Source organism: Zea mays, chromosome 9 (genome assembly GCF_902167145.1).
Source record: "Zea mays cultivar B73 chromosome 9, Zm-B73-REFERENCE-NAM-5.0, whole genome shotgun sequence".
Taxonomy (NCBI): domain Eukaryota; kingdom Viridiplantae; phylum Streptophyta; class Magnoliopsida; order Poales; family Poaceae; genus Zea; species Zea mays.
In genome coordinates this window covers 22,043,038-22,062,243 of record NC_050104.1, presented here as the reverse complement: position 1 = coordinate 22,062,243, position 19,206 = coordinate 22,043,038, and the positions used below count along the sequence as shown (strand labels likewise).

The 19,206-nt window shown below is 54.0% G+C and overlaps 1 protein-coding gene across 1 annotated transcript; it reads right to left on the bottom strand.

Moving 5' to 3' along the window:
* Positions 1 to 6,684: 6,684 nt before the first annotated feature.
* Positions 6,685 to 7,178, bottom strand: LOC109943310 (uncharacterized). The gene has a single exon (XM_020546260.2). It carries the CDS (start codon positions 6,854 to 6,856, stop codon positions 6,707 to 6,709), a length of 150 nt encoding a protein of 49 aa, XP_020401849.1. The 5' UTR covers positions 6,857 to 7,178; the 3' UTR covers positions 6,685 to 6,706.
* Positions 7,179 to 19,206: the final 12,028 nt, after the last annotated feature.

Sequence of the window (19,206 nt, the reverse complement as noted above, 5' to 3'; positions counted from 1 at the left end):
TGGTCTGTGTCTGGCAGACCGGCCCAAGGCACGTTCCATTTAATAGTGCCTAGGCCAGCCCGGCACGAGCACAGGGTCGTGCTTGGGACGTAGCCTCGACCCGTAGTGTTAGTCTGGCCCGGCACGATTATTTTTTTATTTTACAAAAAATCGTATATACATATGTACAATTTATATTCAATAATAAAAACATCTACAATTTATATTCAATAATAAAAACATCTAAGCATGATGTTCTGTGGGTTAGACGGCTTCAACCAGTGTCTCCCGCCCTTATTCCATCAGGGTGTGGGTTTGAACCCCACCTTTTTCACCGTTTTTTAACATTTTTGCTGATTTAACCAAATGGCCCGACGGGCTAATGGGCCGGCTCGGCACGGTCACCAGGCCGGCATGACGTGCCTGTGCCGGAGCTGCGGCCCGCGTGCGTTGGGCCTAACAGGCCCGTGCAGGGTTGCACAAAGGGGATGGACGTGCAACGGGTTAATTTGAAATATATGTGAGGGGTTATTTGTAAAAAGATGACGTGGAACGACCGTTGAAACTGGTGATTTAATATAGTATAGATATAGATATGCACTCCAACAACTGACCTATAAAAATGTCCTATAATTTAAAAATGAATATATTTTATATAATTTAGGGCACCAACAAAAGATCCCGCTACAACAGTAAAACGTCAAATCTAGATTATATAACAACCCACTATGATGTATTATATTTGAGGCACTTAAGATGATGTCCTGTAATTTTTTAACCAAATTTTATGAAATGAGACACTGTTGGAGTAGTTTTTCTTGCGTAGACCCGCATATTTCAATTTGAGACACCAATTTAAGGTATTGTTAGATATGCTCTGATGCAATAGACATTTTACGTGGGTGACCGCAGCTAAAAAGGCGTGGATTTGAGATTTTGTATATATAGGCGTGGATTTGAGATTTTGTATACGCGACAATATCTAATGCACATGATTTTAGTGCTTATATTAAATTATCACCATTTATCTTAGATTTAACATATTTAGTTGCTTGTTATATTTTATAAATAACATCTTCCACCATTATACTCCATCACTTCATATAGTATTCTGTTACAGAATATACAAATCAACTAGACGTTGAATATAAGATGGATAATGATAATTTAATACGTGCATCATATGCACTAGATATATTCTCATAAAAATATCGTACCGATGTTCGCGAAAGCATGTACTCGTATTATATATATATATATATATATAAAAACCAGTTTCAATGGTCGTCCTGCGTATTTTTTTTGCAAAAAATCTCTTACATCTTGTGGAATGAACTCGTCGTTCTGCCGTCCACACATCTGCACCATTCGTTCTATCGCCCCATGCTATCCAACTGTGCATGCCCTCTCCCCCGATATCACGTCCGCCCCTACCCACACGGCGTAACCGTCCTAGCTAGCCACCCGTTCTACGACCACTGCTCCTTTAACAGAAAATATTTATCTTTATTATTATATGATACAGGAGTTTCATCGGTTTCTTCGTGCGTCAATGCGCTCCCGCGCGACTAGAGATGGCATTGGGTACCCGAAACCCGATGGGTTTTTACCCCATTAGGGTACGGGTTTGGGTCAATTTTCATACCCATGGGTTTGTTAATGGGCATAAATCTATACCCGGCGGGTTTATGAGTACGGTTTGTTCCTATAGTACCCAAACCCGTGAACCCGTGAGTTTTTTAAACCCGGCCAAACCTATCGCATATTGTCATTTTATTTTATAAACGAACAACAAACTTGTTATTCCTTATTTACCTCCCTCCCCATGCTGCCCCCACCACACATCCGCTCGTTCGGATCTCCCTGCAACCTCCCTCCCCACTTCGCAGCTTCGCTCACCACCTCCCCGCGACCTCCCTCCCCATGCCGCCTCCACCACGCCTCCATTACCGTGGAGCTTGCAACTGGCCCGAGCGTCCTGGAAATCTCGCAACCCTCCACTTGCCATGAACCCACCCGTAACCGCAGGCGCTCCAACCGCGGACGCCATCCACGCCTACATTACTTTTTGTTCTTGTCCCACAATATAAGGCGTGCTCTATATGCACACGTACATCGATACAGTGGTATAGAGAGAATTAAATGCATTTCTTAGTCTATGAGCCAGTGGTGGTTACACCTTATATAATGGGAGTGAGGGAGTACTAATTATGCTATACGGTGAAGGTATTTATGCACTGCGATACACTGCGTAAAAATCTGGCTTGTAGTTCGAATCAAGAGCACCCACGTCCATGCGACCAACATAAATCAAAAGAATTTGATTAGGGGAGTTGTGAGTTCATTAGGTGATTTAATGAGATGAATTGTTAGGGAATATAATTTTTATGGCAGTAATGGTGTCGGCGTTTCGACCCCGTGGGGTCCCTGGACCGACGAGTAAATTGTCGCCGCGTGTCCCAGCCCAGATGGGTCGGCGCGAGACGGAGCACGAAGGGGGGGGGAAGGAGACAGGCGAAATGGGAAACCCGCGGCCTTCGTGTTGTCCTGCGCCCAGGTCGGGTGCGCTTGCAGTAGGGGGTTACAAGCGTCCGCGTGGGAGAGAGCGAGAGACTTTACACGTCGGCCCGTCCTCCCGCGCGGCCAACCTTCTCGTACGAGAGCCCTGGACCTTCCTTTTATAGGCGTAAGGAGAGGGCCCAGGTGTACAATGGGAGGTGTAGCAGTGTGCTAACGTGTCTAGCAGAGAGGAGCTAGAGCCCTAAGTACATGTCGTCGTGGCAGCCGGAGAGGTTTTGGCACCCTGTTCATGTGATGTCGTGGCCGTCGGAGGAGCGCTGGAGCCTTGCGGAAGGACAGTTGTCGGGGCTGTCGAGTCCTTGCTGATGTCTCCTTGCTTCCGTAAGGGGCTGAGAGCCGCCGTCGTCATGGAGCACGCGGGGCGCCATCATTATTTGTTTACCGGGGCGAGCCAGATGGGACGCCGGTCTTGTTCCCTGTAGCCTGAGCTAGCTAGGGGTAGGGTAATGATGGCCCCCCCTGTGACGTGGTCGGTCCGAGCCCTGGGTCGGGCGAGGCGGAGGCTCCTCCGAGGTCGAGGTCGAGTCTGTCTTCCGAGGTCGAGGTCGAGTCCGAGCCCCGGGTCGGGCGAGGCGGAGACCGTCGTCCGAGGCCAAGGCTGAGTCCGAGCCCTGGGGTCGGGCGAGGCGGAGTTCGTCGTCTTCCGGGGCCGAGGCTGAGTCCGAGCCCCGGGTCGGGCGAGGTGGAGACCGTCGTCCGAGGCCAAGGCTGAGTCCGAGCCCTAGGGTCGGGCGAGGCGGAGTACGTCGTCTTCCGGGGCCGAGGCTGAGTCCGAGCCCTGGGGTCGGGCGAGGCGGAGTTCATCGTCCGAGGCCGAGACGGGGTCGAGCCCTGGGGTCGAGCGAGGCGGAGTTTCCTATGGCGCCCGAGGCCGGACTTGGCTGCTGTCAGCCTCACTCCGTCGAGTGGCACAGCAGTCGGAGCGACGCAGGCGGTGCTGTCTCCTTGTCAGGTCGGTCAGTGGAGCGGCGAAGTGACTGCGGTCACTTCGGCTCTATCGACTGAAGAGCGCTCGTCAGGATAAGGTGTCAGGCGATCCTTGCATTAAATGCTCCTGCGATACGGTCGGTCGGTGTGGCGATCTGGCCAAGGTTGCTTCTCGGCGAAGACTGGGCCTCGGGCGAGCCGAAGGTGTGTTCGTTGCTTGAGGGGCCCTCGGGCGAGACGTGAATCCTCCGGGGTCGGCTGCCCTTGCCCGAGGCTGGGCTCGGGCGAGGCGAGATCGTGTCCCTTGAGTGGACTGAGCCTTGACCTTAATCGCACCCATCAGGCCTTTGCAGCTTTGTGCTGATGGGGGTTACCAGCTGAGATTAGGAGTCTTGGGGGTACCCCTAATTATGGTCCCCGACAGTAGCCCCCGAGCCTCGAAGGGAGTGTTGATACTCGCTTGGAGGCTTTTGTCGCACTTTTTTGCAAGCGGACCGGCCTTTCTCGGTTGCGTTTTGTTCCGGTGGGTGCGCGCGAGCGCACCCGCCGGGTGTAGCCCCCGAGGCCTCGGAGGAGTGGTTTGACTCTTTCGAGGTCTTAGTGTGTTTCGTAATGCTTCGGCCGGCCTGGTTATTCCCTCATGCGAACTGGCCGTAGCCCCGGTGCATAGTCGAGTCCCAAGTTCTCGGGCTGGTATGTTGACACTGTCAACGGTTTGGCCGGAGCCGGGTTTGCGAGAGCAGCCCCCGAGCCTCCGCATAGAGCGAGAGGACGGTCAAGGACAGACTCGGCTTTTTTCATACGCCCCTACGTCGCCTTTCCGCAAGGAGGAGGGGGGAAAGCGCCATGTTGCCCTCGGAGGGCGCCGAACATGGTGTCTCCAGTGAGTTGCTAATGGGTAATCCGAGTGGACGCCCGTGCCCCATTTGTTAGGGGTCGGCTAGTGACCCGGAGGCGCGCTCCATAAGCACCTGCGGGTGATTTGCCGGACCCGGTCCCCTTTTGACGGGGTCCGAGGGCTCGATGCCTCCCTCTGGTGGGATTCCATTACAAAATCGTTCTCGTCGGTCTCTGAAATGTCCTAGGGTACCTCGAGAGCGTAGCCCGAGCCTTGGTTATGTATCGAACGTACCCAGGGTCATCCCTCGCTCTGCGTGCTCTGAGGCGGCTGTCAGAACCCTTCGGGGGCCAGCCTACGAACCCCTGATCAGTAGTGGGCGCGGAGCCCGAGTGGCCTGAGGCGGCTGTTGAACCCTTCCGAGGGGCCAGCCTTCGAACCTCTGACCAGTAGTGGGCGCGGAGCCCGAGTGCTCTGAGGCGGCTGTTGAACCCTTCCGAGGGGCCAGCCTTCGAACCTCTGATCAGTAGGGGGGCTCGGGGCCCGCTTCCTTCGCGGAGAAGGATCCCTTTCGGAGTATCCCCTTTCCCGGTCCCTATAGCAAGAGAGAGAAAGAGGAAGTGGAAAAGGATATGAAATCGAACGACGTGGCACACCTTTTTTGACGCGGTCATCATGGCGGAGGTGAAGCGTCGCCTGCTTCGCCTGCCAAAGGTGCCGTCTGTCGTGCCGCAGAGTTAATGCGACGGGACGAGTGGTTCGCGGGGCAGCCGTCGTGCGTGCGCGAGCCGTTCGAGGAACGGAACATGTGGCAGAACCTCCCAAGTTATTGGGCCCACATGCACCCGCCCTTGTCTCAAAGACCTCAGACGGCTATGCATGTGCACCAAATAACTTAATAGGATCCGTCCGATTGCCCCAAGGACACCGGATAAACCACTTACAACCAGAACCGCGGTATTAAGTAACACAAATCACACACATCAACATTTTAGCAGCGGAAATCTTATTACCAAATTTTACAGGTTACAAAAATTTTACAATATTTTATCGGAGTGATTACAAGAGTATAAGTTTGAAATATATGCTAGCTCAAATGACCATCCTCAGTAAGAAGATAAAGACGGGGTATACTTATATAAGAAGGCCGAGCCCACCGGCACTTAGCACCATCCACAGCAACACACTTCTATTTTTGGTTCTTCCTTCTTCTGGGGAAACACCTTTGCACAAAAGTGGCAAAGCTTCGTAGGCTCTTCACCTAAAACAACATGGGACAAAGCCCTGAGTACGAAGTGTACTTTCGCAAGTCTTACCCGACTAAGGAAAAAGACTCTCAAGGATATGCTGGATTTAGGAATCAAGGAGAGGCTTTTAGCAAGAATCAACTTAGATACTTTTGCAGAAAAAGCTTACTAAAGTGAGTCCTTACTTTCAATATTTTAATGCCAGATTAAATATTAATAGACTCTGTTTGCACCTAGTCTAATTTCACCATCTCATCAATACAACATCATTTTTACTCATAATGTTTACATCCTGACTTAGGTTGCAGGTCGGAGATCAAGTCTCCACTCTCCGGGGATATAACGGCGATCCGAATCGATTTACTCAGCTGAGGATCTCTAACCACACGACATATGTAGCACTTAACCCTTGCATATGTCAACCGTTCCCACAGATCCTCCACAACGTGAACCGGTCCGCGCTACCCGGGAGCACAGTACTCCTCCATCCAGCCTCTAGCCAGGAGGGTACACGCTACTCCCACCATCTCCCACGCCCAGTGCGCGGTTGTCTTTTCACGTATGGAATAGCCGGGTTCAAGCTTACCCTGTCCCATTTCCAGGGCATGTGGCTAGTTAAGATAGTCCTTGATCAACAGGCCTACATACGCATCCGATCCTTAATTAACCTGGGCGGAGCATCACCTGTTCCTAACCGAAGTCCTGATTTAAGTACTTCCATCCTTAGGATTGTTTGTATTCCTTAGGATGAAAAGAGCATTATAGGGAACTTTACAGTAAGATCCCACCACGCTCCCAATGAAAAATATTCTTAAAGGTAGAAGCCATCTTTCCTCAGGATAACCCCTGAGCTAGGCCTTAATGCAAAAGACAACCTCTATCCACAAGATCTAAGCAGGGATAAGCATTTTTGTAAATCATATTTTGATACTTCATAAGAAGTATCTATAAAGGTATGGATATCAAGGAAGGGAATGCATCAAAGGGTTCCAAGCAACTCCTATAAACCTAATGCACATTTCACTAGACTTAAATGGTGCAAAAATTATTTAAAAACATAAGGAAGGGGTTGCATGCACCAGGGCTTGCCTTTGTTGTAGTGAAGAGGTTCTAGATCCTTCTACCCAACCTTTAGTTAGATAGCTTCATCCACTTGATGAGCAGGCACTTTAGCAGACTCCTCTTCAGAAACTACTTCTTGAATTTCATCTTCTTCTGGGAATTCTGCGAGGAGTAGGGAACGGGCACCACACGGCCGAGACAACCTTCGAAGAATCCTGGCCATGGTGAGGGTGAGCACTCGGCTGGGTGTGGTCACCACTTCGAGGGGCAGCTTCGGTTCAGGATTTGGCAAGGGAACACATGAGATGGGGAAAAGCCGAAGGCTTGATCAAGGCATGGAGGAATGGTCAGGCATGATGATCCTGCTAGGTGAATAACAGGAGCACAGCAGGGCTCTATTTGTACTCCTTTCTGTGGTAAGACTGGAACCTAGAAGGGGAAAAACAAGGGGTAATATGTTCCACTTATCCACTGCATGTCTTCCACGCAAGGCATGACACAGGGAGATAGTAGTTGTGTCCAACCGCACATGGACAGCAGCAATATAGCAGCAGACAACCTAGCCAGCATTTGGATAAGTTTTCCACCTCCTCATCACTTCTTTGTGTGTGCATGGGTGCCAAGTACCCCCCCTTCAGTAACATATCTCCTTAGATGCCAAACTCCGGAAGTCCCTCGAGCAGATAGTGGATACAGATATTTTCTCGGATATTTCTGGAGCAGCACTGAACTGGTACTACTTGACTGCATACTCTACTTCCTTCCCTTTGATCTCTCAGTTTTCCATAACAACAGTGGGAGCACACATAAGGGAATCTGTCCACCAAACAACCCTCTACCAACTAGTCATAAGGATTATAGCTTTATACCTCATGGATCAGTCACAAAATAGCTCCAAAAATTTGGAAAATCACACTGGACCAAAGCTAGAGTTAACTGAATAATCTTCAGTTTCCGTAGACTGAAAGTCCAACTTTGAACAGCCATTACTTCACTTTTGGTGCGGGATCACGCCCAACACACTTAAAGACACTTATTCACTAACATATGGTCTTCAAACTTTCTACAAAAACTTCAGTCCAAAACCTTATTTATTAAGCAGAACAAGCTCCCCAAACAGCACTCCCAACACTGACTTAGAATTCAGACACTATTCAAAATCTAAAAATTCAGAAGTTTGACAGCACCTATTTTAAGAAACTATTACTCCACTTTTTATGCAGTACCAAGCCAACCTTTTCTAGAGGAACTTGTTCACCAAACATACCTTTACATGTTTTGTGCAGCAGCCTTAGGTCAAAGATTTATGGATCAAGAGTTATAGTGCTTCAAAAATAGGTTGAAAACACTTAAAGTTTCAGTTTCAGCTTGACTGAAACTATATACCTGTCAGTGGAAGTTTTGAGACATTTTACCCATTTTTTACATAGCAGCAAATCCAACTCTTCTCAAGGAATTCGTTCCCTTTATTTGGTCTCTATATTTACCATAGAACCTTTAGTCCAACACCATATAGATTGACCACAACAGAGCTCCGAATTTGGCACTATGTACTGAATTTTCGGTTTCAGTTATTTGAAACAGCACACCTTAAACCTGACAGGGAGTTTTGCAATTCTCTTTTCTCCAATTTCTGTGTACGATCAGGTCAAACTCACTTGAATAAACTTGTTCAACATCATATGGTCTTCAACTCCACTATATACACCACAGTTCAAAACCTTATGGATTAGACACAAGGAAGCTCCCAAGTTTGTCACAATCACTGAAATTCAGACTTAGGCACTATTCTAAATCTGAAAATTCAGAATTCAGCTCACCCCACTTTGAACCACCTTTACTCCTAGTAACATATGGTTTTAGGGGCAAGTTGCTTAATAAAGTTTATACTCCTATAGTTCATCTACAACTTTGACATAGTGACCCATATCTAAACCCTCATAGATTCCAAACTACAGAGGTCCAAAGTTTGCCTAAATTACTGAAATTCAGACTGAAATTAATTAGTCTGAAATCCACACTTTCAGACAGCTCTACTTTAGACCAGCTTTTCTCTAGGTTCCAAATAACTTTAGGGCTAAGTGTCTTAATCAAACTTATACTCCTCATTTAGATCTATAATTGTGTTATAATTATCATAACCTATAACCCTATGGATAGAGCAATAGAGAGCTCCAAAGTTACACCAAAACACTGAAATTCAGGATTTGCATTTACACTAAGTCTGAAATCTGACAGCTTTAATTTGGACCACTTTTTCAACTAGTTGCATATAGTTTTAGGGCTGGTACACTTAATAAGGATTGTTCTCCAACAGTCACTTTACAAGTTTGTTATAGCAACTTTTTACCAAAAGTCCATAGATCAAAAGTTATAAGGGTCCAAAAATAGCTATATGAAACTGTTTTCAGCCCAATTCAAACTGAACCCAAAACTGAATTTCTGCAAATTACTCCAAATCTCTCCACACAACTTGGAATTCTCCAAATAAGAAACTTATTCACTTTTCCAAGCTCTACCATTTTGGTATATAGACTTTTAGCTAAATCCTTCTAGATTTTGAATTCCCCATTTGGGGTTAGTTTAGGCTTTCAAATGAGTTTCATCTGTGTTTCAGCTTCTTCCAGGGATTCATCCCTTTGATCCCTCCACCTAGAGCAAAGTTACTCTCTAGCTCAAGATCCAATCTTTGATACACATAGCTCATATCCAAAATGTCCTGGTTTAGAATTTCCTTTACTTAACCATCTATTCCAAGCAAAGCTCAAGTTAAGGTTTGGAGTTATTCCAGCTTCTTAAGCGCTTCTTCCACTTGACCATCATTCCAAAACAAGGCTACTCTAGGCTCTAAGACTTACCTTTAACATTTAAGACTCCAAGCCAATTTGTTACTTGCTCAAGAGATGATCTTCCCTCATTTTGCTTAAACCAGGTCCTTAACTAAGTCCACTACTCAACACACAACATCACACTTTTTGTAAAGTTTTAACCTAGTAAATGCATTCTAGGTGTAACAAGCACATTAATGCAGATGCTTATGATGACATGTCAGAGTTTTAGTTTACGTAACACCAGGGGTGTTACAGAACACGGGCGCGTCGTCTTCACGCCGTGGGAGAGGGTTCTCTCGCTGTCCTAGGAGGGGGCGTGAGCTTGCTGACGACTTGATTGCTGCTTCTGCCCGCCTGCCACCGCCATTACTGCCGGCCCATTTCTGGTCGTATCGACCGTCACGCCTTCTCCCGCGGCTGACTGACCCGTGACCGATGTGCTCGGTTGGCACTGTCGGGTCATGCGCAGGGTCGCCTCGAGTCGCAGCACCGGTTCTGCAGTCGAGAAGGCGCGGTACTAGCGCGAGTGGCGGTGCAGTTTCTCGCACGTAGTAACCGGCGCACCGGTTACATGACGTGTGGGCCTGGGCCTCCATGCTGGATGCGTCGAAGTCGAAAGGGTGCGCCCCCTTGGTGCGGTTGCATGCCGCCTGCATGGCGGTCCGCCCTTTCACCCGCTGGTCTGGGCGAAAGTGGAGAAGCGCTTGTAACCGCTGGGCAGTTACGCGCACCGCGCACGGCGGTTTGGCTTCTTTCGCCTTGGGCCAACTTGCATGACGCGTGGGGCCCAGCCCCCGTGTCGTAGGGGGAGGACCTTGGAGCGTGTTGGAGAAGACTCGGTCCGCGACGGCTGAGGACGCAAGTGGGGAGAGTTGCCTTTAAAAGGAGGGTGACCCCCTTGGAAGGCAACCATGTCCTCGCACTCCCTTCATGCATCGCGTCCTTCCACCTTCCGAGCCCCCGGATGGGGAGCGCCTGCAGTTCTTCCGCCTTGTCGTCGTTGGAGGAACGCAACTTCGCGGAAGTTGGAACCTTTCAGCCATCGTTCGGCTTCAAGGATTTTCATCAGGCAGCCCGGCTGCTTCCCCTCGCCGGTGGTCACCCAAGACGGTGACCACCAGTTCCAGGGTGGGGAGAAGCAAGCCGGGCTGTGGCCTCTGCCCCTCCCTCAGCTTCAAGGATGTTCATCATCAGTGCTGAGGAGAGGAGTGCGTCGAGTTGGGGCCGGTCTCCGCGCGGGCAGCGGCCCGCTCCTTCCCTCAGTGATCGGGGGGAAGGGCGTTCGCCGTTCGTGGCGCTGGCAGCTGCCGCGTGTCCGGCTCTCCGGCCTGAGCGGCTTCGGCGCTGCTTCCGGTGCCACCTCCCACCGAGGCAGTCGGAAGAGGTTTCTTTGCCGACGAGATAGTCGGCGCCACCCGCGGACTGACCTCCAACTCCACGGCCTCCTGCATGTCCTCGCCCCTTGGGCGGGGATGCGAGCGAGGGCCTTGTCGCAGCAGCGTCTGCCCTGAGGTCATCGCTGCTGCTGTTTGGCCGCCCGGGGCGGAAGTCGTTGTCGCTGCTGCCGGAGCGGGCGTCGGCGAGCCACCTAGAGTTTTGTCGGCGTTCTGTTGCTCCGCAGGCCCTCCAACGTGGGGGGTTGTTCGTACCTGCGGAGGTGGAACCGGAGTTCCGCTTGTAATGGCACCTTGAGTGCCGGTGTCTGTTCATTATGGCCGTCGGGGCCTGAACATGTATGTATTTTTGGCATGAAGCCGTGTTTTTCCTCATTTCGAGCACTAGGACTCGCCTGTCGGCTAACTGAACCGCTTAACCAAGTGTGAGTTTGCCTCATACGAAGGTGACGAGTGAGGTATCCGTATCCCGGAGGCGTAGGAGTCCCTCGGCTCGGTCGGCCTTGCCGCCCGAGGCTTCTCTTGCTTAGTTAAAGGAACCCTCGGCCGCTCTTCGATGAGCCGGAGCCGGAGGCAGCGGTGTCAGTGTGGACAAAGGCAGAGTTGGCTCAAAAAGAAGACTTCGTCGGCCAGAGCCTGGCCGGGCCGTCCACTGGCGGGACCAGCGCCGGAGTCGAGTTGCCAAGGCCATGAGCCGGGCTGATGTCCTCGGGGGACAGCTGGCTGAGGCTTCGGGGCGGCCGGCCGAGCCGTCTGCTCGGGCCAGATTCCTAGAGGAGACCCTGGCGGCGATGGCCCGGGCGTGGTGCTGACGTCGTCCTTCGAAGCGGAGATCCTCCGACCGTGTTGCCGTCTGAGGCTCGGTCGGACTTCGCCGAAGGTGGAGTTGACGCCGAGGGTGTCGCTGCTCTCCCTCCATCGACGTCTGATCCTGCAGGATCGGTTCATCTTGTAGCGTGCATATGTTTTTTGGCGGCCGCCGAGGCCCAAACATACTGTCGTTTTGTTGTAAAGTTGTGTTTCTTTTCCTCTTGTTTCGAGTATCTGGACTTATTTGTCGGTAACATAATTGTTTGTCCGAGCGAGAGTTACTTTTCACGGAAGGTGATGAGTGAGGTATACGTATCCCGGAGGCGTAGGAGTCCCTCGGCTCGGTCGGCCTTACCGCTTACGTGTACTCTTACTCGTCTGTAGGATTCTGCTATCGATGTAGCCGAGAAAACCCGAAAAATCGTTTCGGCAGAAAGGTTTTCGAGCATTAAGACTTGTCCGGTCAGCGGAATCGCTTATCCGAGCGTGAGTTACTTATCGCAGAAGGTGATGAGTGAGGTATCCGTATCCCGGAGGCGTAGGAGTCCCTCGGCTCGGTCGGCCTTGGCTGCTTACATGTACTCCGTCGTTTTCAGGATCCCACTTTCGAAGTAGTCAAAAAGCACGAAAGCCGTTCTGGCAGAAAGACTTTTTCCGAGGAAACTTTTGACGCAGAGGGGGTTCCCCCCTTCTAGCCCTCGAGGGAGGGTCGGGCTTTGCTGAGGCAAGGCTGACCCTTCTTTGATGGTTAGACTTCATACGTAAACGAGGTGTACGAACGACTTGAAAGCATCTTAAGGGTAGAAGCGACGTAGCTGTCGGATGTTCCAAGCATTGCTGTAGACCTCGCCTTGATTGTTGGCCAGCTTGTATGTCCCGGGCTTCAGAACCTTGGCGATGACGAACGGCCCTTCCCAGGGAGGCGTGAGCTTGTGCCGCCCTCGGGCGTCTTGTCGCAGCCGAAGCACCAAGTCGCCCACCTGGAGGTCTCGGGACCAAACCCCTCGGACGTGGTAGCATCGCAGGGACTGCTGATACCGCGCCGAGTGTATTAAGGCCATGTCCCGAGCCTCTTCCAGCTGGTCCAGTGAGTCTTCTCGGTTGGTTCGATTGCTTCAGTCGTCGTACGCCCTCGTCCTCGGGGAACCGTATTCTAAGTCTGTGGGCAAGATGGCCTCGGCCCCATAGACTAGAAAGAACGGTGTGAAGCCCGTGGCTCGACTCGGCGTTGTCCTCAGACTCCAGACCACCGAGGGGAGTTCCTTCATCCATCGCCTGCCGAACTTGTTGAGGTCGTTGTAGATCCTCGGCTTGAGTCCTTGCAGAATCATGCCGTTGGCACGTTCTACCTGCCCATTCGTCATGGGGTGAGCCACGGCGGCCCAGTCCACCCGGATGTGGTGATCCTCGCAGAAGTCCAGGAACTTTCTGCCGGTGAACTGGGTGTCGTTGTCGGTGATGATGGAGTTCGGGACCCCAAAGCGATGGATGATGTTGGCGAAGAACGCCACCGCCTGTTCGGACCTGATGCTGTTTAGGGGTCGGACCTCGATCCACTTGGAGAATTTGTCGATGGCGACCAGCAGGTGCGTGTAGCCCCCGGGTGCCTTCTGCAAGGGACCGATGAGGTCCAGACCCCACACAGCAAACGACCAGGTGATGGGTATTGTCTGCAGAGTCTGAGCGGGCAGGTGGGTCTGCCTTGCGTAGAATTGACACCCTTGGCAGGTGCAGACAATTCTAGTGGCGTCGGCCACCGCGGTCGGCCAGTAGAAACCTTGTCGGAAAGAGTTTCCAACAAGGGCTCGAGGCGCTGCGTGATGACCGCAAGCCCCCGAGTGTATTTCTTGTAAGAGCTCCTGGCCTTCGGCGATGGATATGCATCGCTGGAGGATGCCGGAGGGGCTGCAATGGTAGAGCTCCTTCCCGTCCCCCAGCAAGACGAACGACTTGGCGCGCCGCGCCAGTTGCCGAGCTTCGGCTCGGTCGAGGGGCAGCTCTCCTCGGTGGAGATATTGCAGGTACGGGGTCTGCCAGTCTCGATTAGGCGGAACCCCATTCCGCTCTTCCTCGACGCGCAGTGCCTCACCCTCGGGGGCCGAGGGTGCCTCGGGCTGAGCCGAGGGCGCCTCGGGCTGAGCCGAGGGCGCCTCGGGCGTGTCATCGGTCTTGACCGAGGGTTGATGTAGGTCTCAGGAGAAGACGTCCGGGGGAACCGTTGTTCGCCCCGAGGCTATCTTAGCCAGCTCGTCCGCAGTCTCGTTGTATCGTCGGGCGACGTGGTTGACCTCGAGCCCGTAGAACTTGTCTTCAAGGCGCCGAACCTCGTCGTAGTAGGCTTCCATCTTCGGGTCGCGGCAGTGGGAGTTCTTCATGACTTGGTCGATGACAAGCTGCGAGTCACCACGAGCGTCGAGGCGTCGGACCCCTAGCTCGATGGCGATGCGCAGCCCGTTGACCAGAGCCTCGTACTCAGCCACGTTGTTGGACGCCAGGAAATGGAGGCGCAACACGTAGCAGAGGTGCTTCTCGAGGGGCGAGATGAAGAGCAGGCCCGCGCCTGCCCCTGTTTTCATCAGCGACCCATCGAAAAACATGGTCCAGAGTTCCGGTTGGATCGGAGCTGCTGGAAGCTGGGTGTCGACCCATTCAACCACAAAGTCCGCCAAGACTTGGGACTTGATGGCCTTCCGAGGGGCGAACGAGATTGTCTCGCCCATGATTTCCACCGCCCACTTTGCAATCCTACCCGAGGCCTCTCGGCACTGGATGATCTCCCCCAGGGGGAAGGATGACACCACAGTCACCGGATGAGACTCGAAGTAGTGTCGCAACTTCCGCCGCGTCAGAATCACCGCGTACAACAGCTTCTGAATTTGTGGGTAGCGGATCTTGGTCTCGGACAGTACCTCACTAATGAAGTAGACTGCCCTCTGGATGGGCCATGCATGCCCCTCTTCTTGTCTCTCAACCACGATCGCGGCGCTGACCACCTAAGTGGTAGCGGCGACGTAGATCAAGAGGGCTTCTCCGGTAGCGGGGGGCACCAAGACGGGCGCGTTCGTGAGGAGCGCCTTCAGGTTCCCGAGGGCTTCCTCGGCCTCAGGGGTCCAAGTGAAGCACTCGGTCTTCCTTAAGAGGCGGTATAGAGGTAGGCCTCTTTCACCGAGGCGCGAGATGAAGCGGCTCAGAGCCGCAAGGCATCCCATGACCCTATGTACGCCTTTCAAGTCTTTAATGGGGCCCATGTTGGTGATAGCCGCAATTTTCTCCGGGTTGACCTCGATGCCCCGCTCGGAGACGATGAACCCCAAAAGCATGCCTCGGGGGACTCCGAAGACACACTTCTCGGGATTGAGTTTTACGCCTTTCGCCTTGAGACACCGGAATGTCGTTTCAAGGTCAGAGAGGAGGTCGGATGCTTTCTTCGTCTTGACTATGATGTCATCGACGTAAGCCTCGACCGTTCGACCAATGTTCTCGCCAAACACGTGGTTCATGCACCTTTGGTATGTTGCACCCGCATTCCTCAAACCAAATGGCATAGCAACGTAGCAGTACATGCCAAAAGGTGTGATGAAAGAAGTCACGAGCTGGTCGGACTCCTTCATCCTGATTAATGATACCCTGAGTAGGCATCGAGGAAAGACAGGGTTTCGCACCCAGCAGTGGAATCCACGATTTGATCGATGCGAGGCAGAGGGTAGGGAACCTTCGGACATGCTTTGTTTAGACCAGTGTAGTCTACACACATCCGCCATTTCCCTCCTTTCTTTCTCACAAGCACAGGGTTGGCAAGCCATTCGGGATGGAATACCTCTTTGATGAACCCTGCGGCCATCAGCTTGTGGATCTCCTCGCCTATGGCTCTGCGCTTTTCTTCGTCGAATCGGCGCAGAGGCTGCTTCACGGGTCAGGCTCCAGCTCGGATATCCAGCGAGTGCTCGGCGACATCCCTCAGTATGCCAGGCATGTCCGAGGGACTCCACGCAAAGACTTCGACGTTCGCGCGAAGAAAGTCGACGAGCATTGCTTCCTATTTGGGGTCGAGCTCGGAGCCGATCCGGATCTGCTTGGAGGCATCATTACTGGGGTCGAGAGGGACGGACTTAACCGTCTCTGCTGGCTCGAAGTTGCCGACGTGGCGCTTCGCGTCTAGCGCCTCCTTGGAGAGGCTCTCCAGGTCGGCGATGAGGGCCTCGGATTCGGCGAGGGCCTCGGCGTACTCCACGCACTCCACGTCGCATTCGTACGCGTGTCGGTACATGGAGCCGATGGTGATGACCCCGTTGGGGCCCGACATCTTGAGCTTGAGGTAGGTGTAGTTGGGGACGACCATGAACTTGGCGTAGCATGGCCTCCCCAGCACTGCGTGGTAGGTTCCTCGGAACCCGACCACCTCGAACGTGAGGATTTTCCTTCGGAAGTTGGAGGGAGTCCCGAAGCAGACGGGCAGATCGAGTTGTCCGAGGGGTTGGACACGTTTTCCGGGGATGATCCCGTGAAAAGGCGCCGCGCCTGCCCTGACCGAGGACAGATCGATCCGCAAGAGCCCGAGGGTCTCGGCGTAGATGATGTTGAGGCTGCTGCCTCCGTCCATGAGGACCTTGGTGAGCCTGACGTTGCCGATGACGGGGTCGACAACGAGCGGATATTTCCCCGGGCTCGGCACGCGGTCGGGGTGGTCGCCCTGGTCGAAGGTGATGGGCTTGTCGGACCAGTCTAGGTAGACTGGCGCCGCCACCTTTACCGAGCAGACCTCCCGACGCTCTTGCTTGCGGTGCCGAGCCGAGGCGTTCGCCACTGGCCCACCGTAGATCATGAAGCAGTCGTGGACCTCGGGGAACTCCTCTACCTTGTGATCCTCCTTCTTGTCGTTGTTGTGGGCCCTGCCACCTTCCACAGGTGGCCCAATCTTGTGAAAGTGGAGCCGAAGCATGACGCACTCCTCAAGAGTGTGCTTGACGGGCCCCTGATGATAGGGGCATGGCTCCTTGAGCATCTTGTTGAAAAGATTGGCACCTCCGGGAGGTTTCCGAGGGTTCTTGTACTCAGCAGCGGCGACAAGGTCCGCGTCTGCGGCGTCGTGTTTCGCTTGCGACTTCTTCTTGCCTTTATTTTTGCTGCCGCGCTGAGTGGACGCCTCGGGGACATCTTCCGGCTGGCGGCCCTAGGGCTGCTTGTCCTTCCACAAGATGGTCTCAACCGCCTCCTGGCCAGAGGCGAACTTGGTGGCGATGTCCATCAGCTCGCTCGCCCTGGTGGGGTTTTTGCGACCCAACTTGCTCACCAGGTCGCGGCAGGTGGTGCCGACGAGGAACGCGCCGATGACATCCGAGTCGGTGACGTTGGGTAGCTCGGTGCGCTGCTTCGAGAATCGCCGGATGTAGTCCCGGAGAGACTCTCCCGGCTGCTGGTGGCAGCTTCGGAGATCCCAGGAGTTCCCAGGGCGCACGTACGTGCCCTGGAAGTTGCCGACGAAGGCTTGGACCAGGTCGTCCCAGTTGGAGATCTGCCCCGGAGGCAGGTGCTCTAGCCAGGCTCGAGCGGTGTCGGAGAGGAACAGGGGGAGGTTGCGGATGATGAGGTTGTCATCGTCCGTTCCACCCAGTTGGCAGGCCAGCCGGTAGTTCGCGAGCCACAGTTTTGGCCTCGTCTCCCCCGAGTACTTTGTGATGGTAGTCGGGGTTCGGAACCGGGTCGGGAATGGCGCCCGTCGTATGGCTCGGCTGAAAGCCTGCGGACCGGGTGGTTCGGGCGAGGGACTCCGATCCTCCCCGCTGTCGTAGCGTCCCCCACGCCTGGGGTCGTAGCCTCGGCGCACCTTCTCGTCGAGGTGGGCTCGACGGTTGCGGTGGTGGTGCTCGTTGCCGAGGCGACCCGGGGCCGCAGGCACCGTGTTGCGCGTGCGCCCGGTGTGGACCGAAGCTTCCCGCATAAATCGGGAAGTCGTGGCGTGATGCTCCGAGGGGTACCCCTGCCTTCGGGAGGCAGAGCTTTCGGCCCGTTGGACCGCGGCATCCTCCAGGAGATTCTTGAGCTCTCCCTGGATACGCCGCCCTTCGGTGGTTGATGGTTCCGGCATCGCTCGGAGTAGTATTGCTACTGCAGCCAGGTTCTGGCCGACCCCACTGGAAGCCGGTGGTGGCCTTGCCCTGACGTCGTCGGCAATGCGGTGCTGGATGCCCTAGGGTAGATGACGCGCTTCTCCGACCGGATCTTGGTCTGCCCATCCCTGCCCGATGTTCCGGCGGAACGGCTCAAGTGTTCCTGCTCCCTCGTCGAGCCTGGCCTGCATCTCACGGATTTGCTCGAGCTGTGCGTCCTGACCCCCCGCAGGGACTGGGACCACAGCTAGCTCCCGAAGGATGTCAACGCGAGGCGCAGGCCTACGGGGATCACCGTTTTCCGGTATACCAAGATGGTTGCCTTCGTCGGGACCCCCTAGATCAACGTGGAAACATTCACGACTTGGGCCGCAGTCCTCATCGCCGAAGCTGCGGCTACCGTCGGAACAATCAGAAAGGCAGTAGTCGCATGCGGTCATGAAGTCCCGCATGGCATTGGGGTTACCGAGCCCGGAGAAATCCCAACAAAAGTCGGGCTCGTCATCTTCCTCGGAACCCGTGGGTCCGTAGGTCGAGACGGCCGTCAGCCGGTCCCAGGGTGACCGCATATGGTACCCCGGAGGGTTGGTACATGCCTCTATGAAGGCTTCCACCGAAGCGAGGTCGCTTGGTGGGTCGAAGCTGAATCCAAAAGGCACGAGATGGGAATCAGTCGATACCTCTTGGTCGACAGGCGGTGACGGAGTCGCGCCAGGGGCGGACTGCACCGTCGTCTCAGGTACGAGGGTGACGCCCAGCAAGTCCCTCGCGAGCGTGCTGGCGTCGTCCGTCTGCTTGGAGTTGGCATGTTGCGGGGAAACGACGCTCGTCTTCGTCTCAGACGCGAGGTCGACGCCCGACGTGTCCCCCGTTGGGGCGCCGACGCCGTCGACTCGCTCGACAGCCGACGAGGTGCCGCCTCCTGCTTGGCCATGGTTGCCCCGCCTCCTCCTCCGTCGGCGGGGGAGGTGACGGGACAAACCCGAATGTTGTTCTTCCGCCACGTGGGGAAGACGTCGTTGATTCCGCCGCCGGCGGGCGGGCTGACGGCCGCCATTGTCGCTGTCGCGCGGCGGAGGAAGGAGTACCATGTCGTAGCTGCCGTCGAGGGACATGAACTCAAGACTCCCGAAACGAAGAATCGTCCCGGGTTGGAGAGGTTGCTGGAGACTACCCATCTGGAGCTTGACGGGAAGTTGTTCATCAACACGCAGCAGGCCCCTACCTGGCGCGCCAACTGTCGGCGTTTCGACCCCGGGGGGTCCCTGGACCGACGAGTAAATTGTCGCCACGTGTCCCAGCCCAGATGGGTCGGCGCGAGACGGAGCACGAAGGGGGGGAAAAGGAGACATGCGAAAGGGGAAACCCGCGACCTTCGTGTTGTCCTGCGCCCAGGTCGGGTGCGCTTGCAGTAGGGGGTTACAAGCATCC